Source organism: Penaeus vannamei, chromosome 8 (assembly GCF_042767895.1).
Source record: "Penaeus vannamei isolate JL-2024 chromosome 8, ASM4276789v1, whole genome shotgun sequence".
Taxonomy (NCBI): Eukaryota; Metazoa; Arthropoda; class Malacostraca; order Decapoda; family Penaeidae; genus Penaeus; species Penaeus vannamei.
Window position 1 is genome coordinate 1,152,057 of NC_091556.1, and position 2,322 is coordinate 1,154,378.

Here is a 2,322-nt window from a genome sequence, read left to right on the forward strand (position 1 = left end):
ATGATAATAATAATAATATTAATGATAATAATAACAATGTTAACAATAATAATAACAATGTCAACAATAATAATAATAATGATAATAATAATAATAACAATAACAATAATAAGAAGAATAATCATAACTATTAATAATAACAATAAAAATACCAACAATAAAATAACAACAATAAAATAACAACAATAAAATAACAACAATAAAATAACAACAATAATAATAATAATGTTAATATTACTACTACTACTACTACTAACTATAACAACAACAACAACCACAACACCTTCCCCAACCAGCCGCCCTCCCCCACTCGCCCTTACCTCGAACTCCCCCTTGAAGATCCCCCCAGCCTGCCCGATGTACAAGGTCGAGGCCGAGTCGAACACCAGCTGCAGCGGCACTCTCTTGACGAGGAGCATGTTGGACAGCTGGCAGTTGAACCAGAGGTGAATCTCGTCCTCGGTTACTTTGAAGGCGAATCTGGAGGGTGGTGGAGAAGGGTGAGGGGGTGGGTGGAGAGGGTGAGGGTGGAGGGTGGGGATGAGGGGGAGAGAAGGGTGGAGGGTGAGGGAAGGTGGGTGGGGAGGGAGGGAGGGTGGTGGGTGAGGGGAAGAGGGTGTGGGTGGTGGAGGGGGTGGTGAGAAGGGAGGTGGTGGGTGGAAGGAGGGAGGGTGGAGGGTGGGAGGGGTGGAGGGAGAGGGAGATGGAGGGAGGAGGTGGTGGAAGGAGGGGGGAGAGGGAGATGGAGAGGGTGGTGGAAGGGTGATGGAGGGAGGAGGGAGAGAGGGTGAGGGTGAAGGAGAGGAAGAAGGGTGGTGGAGGAGGGGAGAAGGAGAATGGAGGAGGGTGATGGAGGGTGGTTGAGGGAGGGAGGCGGGAGAAGGGTGGTGGGGGAGGGAGAGAGGGAGAGAGATAGTATTAATAAATTATTTATTTCTGGGCCAAGTTCAGGGATGATAATGACAATAGATTACATTTCAACGTACAAATACATACATAGATAGATAGATATACATAGATAGATAGATACATTGATAGATAGATATAGATACACACAAACATACAGAAATACAGACAGACAAAGATAAATAGATACACAGACAAACAAACACATAGACAGATAGATAAACAGATATAGACACATACCAACACAAACAGACACAGTGAAATCAAAAGCAAAAGCGAAAAAAACATAAAGAAAAGCACCCACACCCACGCGATTTCTCCCTCACCCACAACACCAACAATCCTCCACCACAACACCCACAATCCCTCACCACAACACCCACAATCCCCCACCACAACACCCACAATCCCCCACCACAACACCCACAATCCCTCACCACAACACCCACAATCCCCCACCACAACACCCACAATCCCCCACCACAACACCCACCTGATCCCCCACCACAGCACCTGATCCCCAATTCACAGCACCCTGATCCCCCACCACATGACACCCACAAATCTCCCTACACCACAAGCACCCACAATCCCTCACCCACAAGCACCCACAATCCCCCCACCACAACACCCAGCTACATCTCCACCACAGCACCCTGATCCCCCACCCTGTACCCATAGTTTCTATCCCTCACCCACAGCACCCACTGATCCCCCACCTGGCTTGCCCTGATCCCCCACCACAAGCGCCCACAGTCCCACACCACAAGCACCCCTGATCCCCCACCACAACACCCACAATCCCCCACCACAACACCCACAATCCTCCCACCACAACACCCACAATCCCCCACCACAACACCCACAATCCCCCACCACAAGCACCCAACAGATCCCCCACCACAACACCCACTGATCCCCACCACAGCACCCACAGTCCCCCACCACAAGCACCCTGATCCCCCCACCACAAGCACCCATGATCCACCACAAGCACCCTGATCACCACCACAACGCCAACCAGTCCCCACCTACAGCACCCCTGATCCCCCACCAAACACCTGATCCCCACCACAGCACCTGATCCCCCACCACAGCACCTGATCCCCACCACAACGCCTGATCCCCCACCACAACGCCTGATCCCCACCACAAGCACCCTGATCCCCCACCCGCAAGCACCTGATCCCCCACCACAGCTTGAGCCACGATCCCCCACCGCAACGCCAACCAGTCCCCACCGCAACGCCCCTGATCCCCACCACAGCACCTTACGAAATCCCCCACCACAACACCCACAATCCCTCCACCCACAACACCCACAATCCCCCACCACAACACCCACAAATCTCCACCACAACACCCACAATCCCTCACCCACAACACCCAATAATCCCCCACCACAACACCCACAAT

The 2,322-nt window shown here is 51.8% G+C and overlaps 1 protein-coding gene across 3 annotated transcripts in view; it reads right to left on the reverse strand.

The window, feature by feature from the left end:
* LOC113804025 (collagen alpha-1(XVIII) chain) overlaps positions 1 to 478 on the reverse strand; it is a 247,902-nt gene extending 247,424 nt beyond the window's left edge. For 2 of the 3 annotated variants that reach the window (XM_070124145.1, XM_070124144.1), the window contains exon 1: positions 321 to 475. In XM_070124145.1, the coding sequence (XP_069980246.1) occupies positions 321 to 419 (99 nt within the window). In that variant the 5' untranslated portion in view covers positions 420 to 475. Of the gene's footprint in view, positions 1 to 320 lie in introns of all 3 variants that reach the window. The other variant, XM_070124143.1, reaches the window with a different exon arrangement.
* Between the last annotated feature and the right edge of the window lie 1,844 nt (positions 479 to 2,322).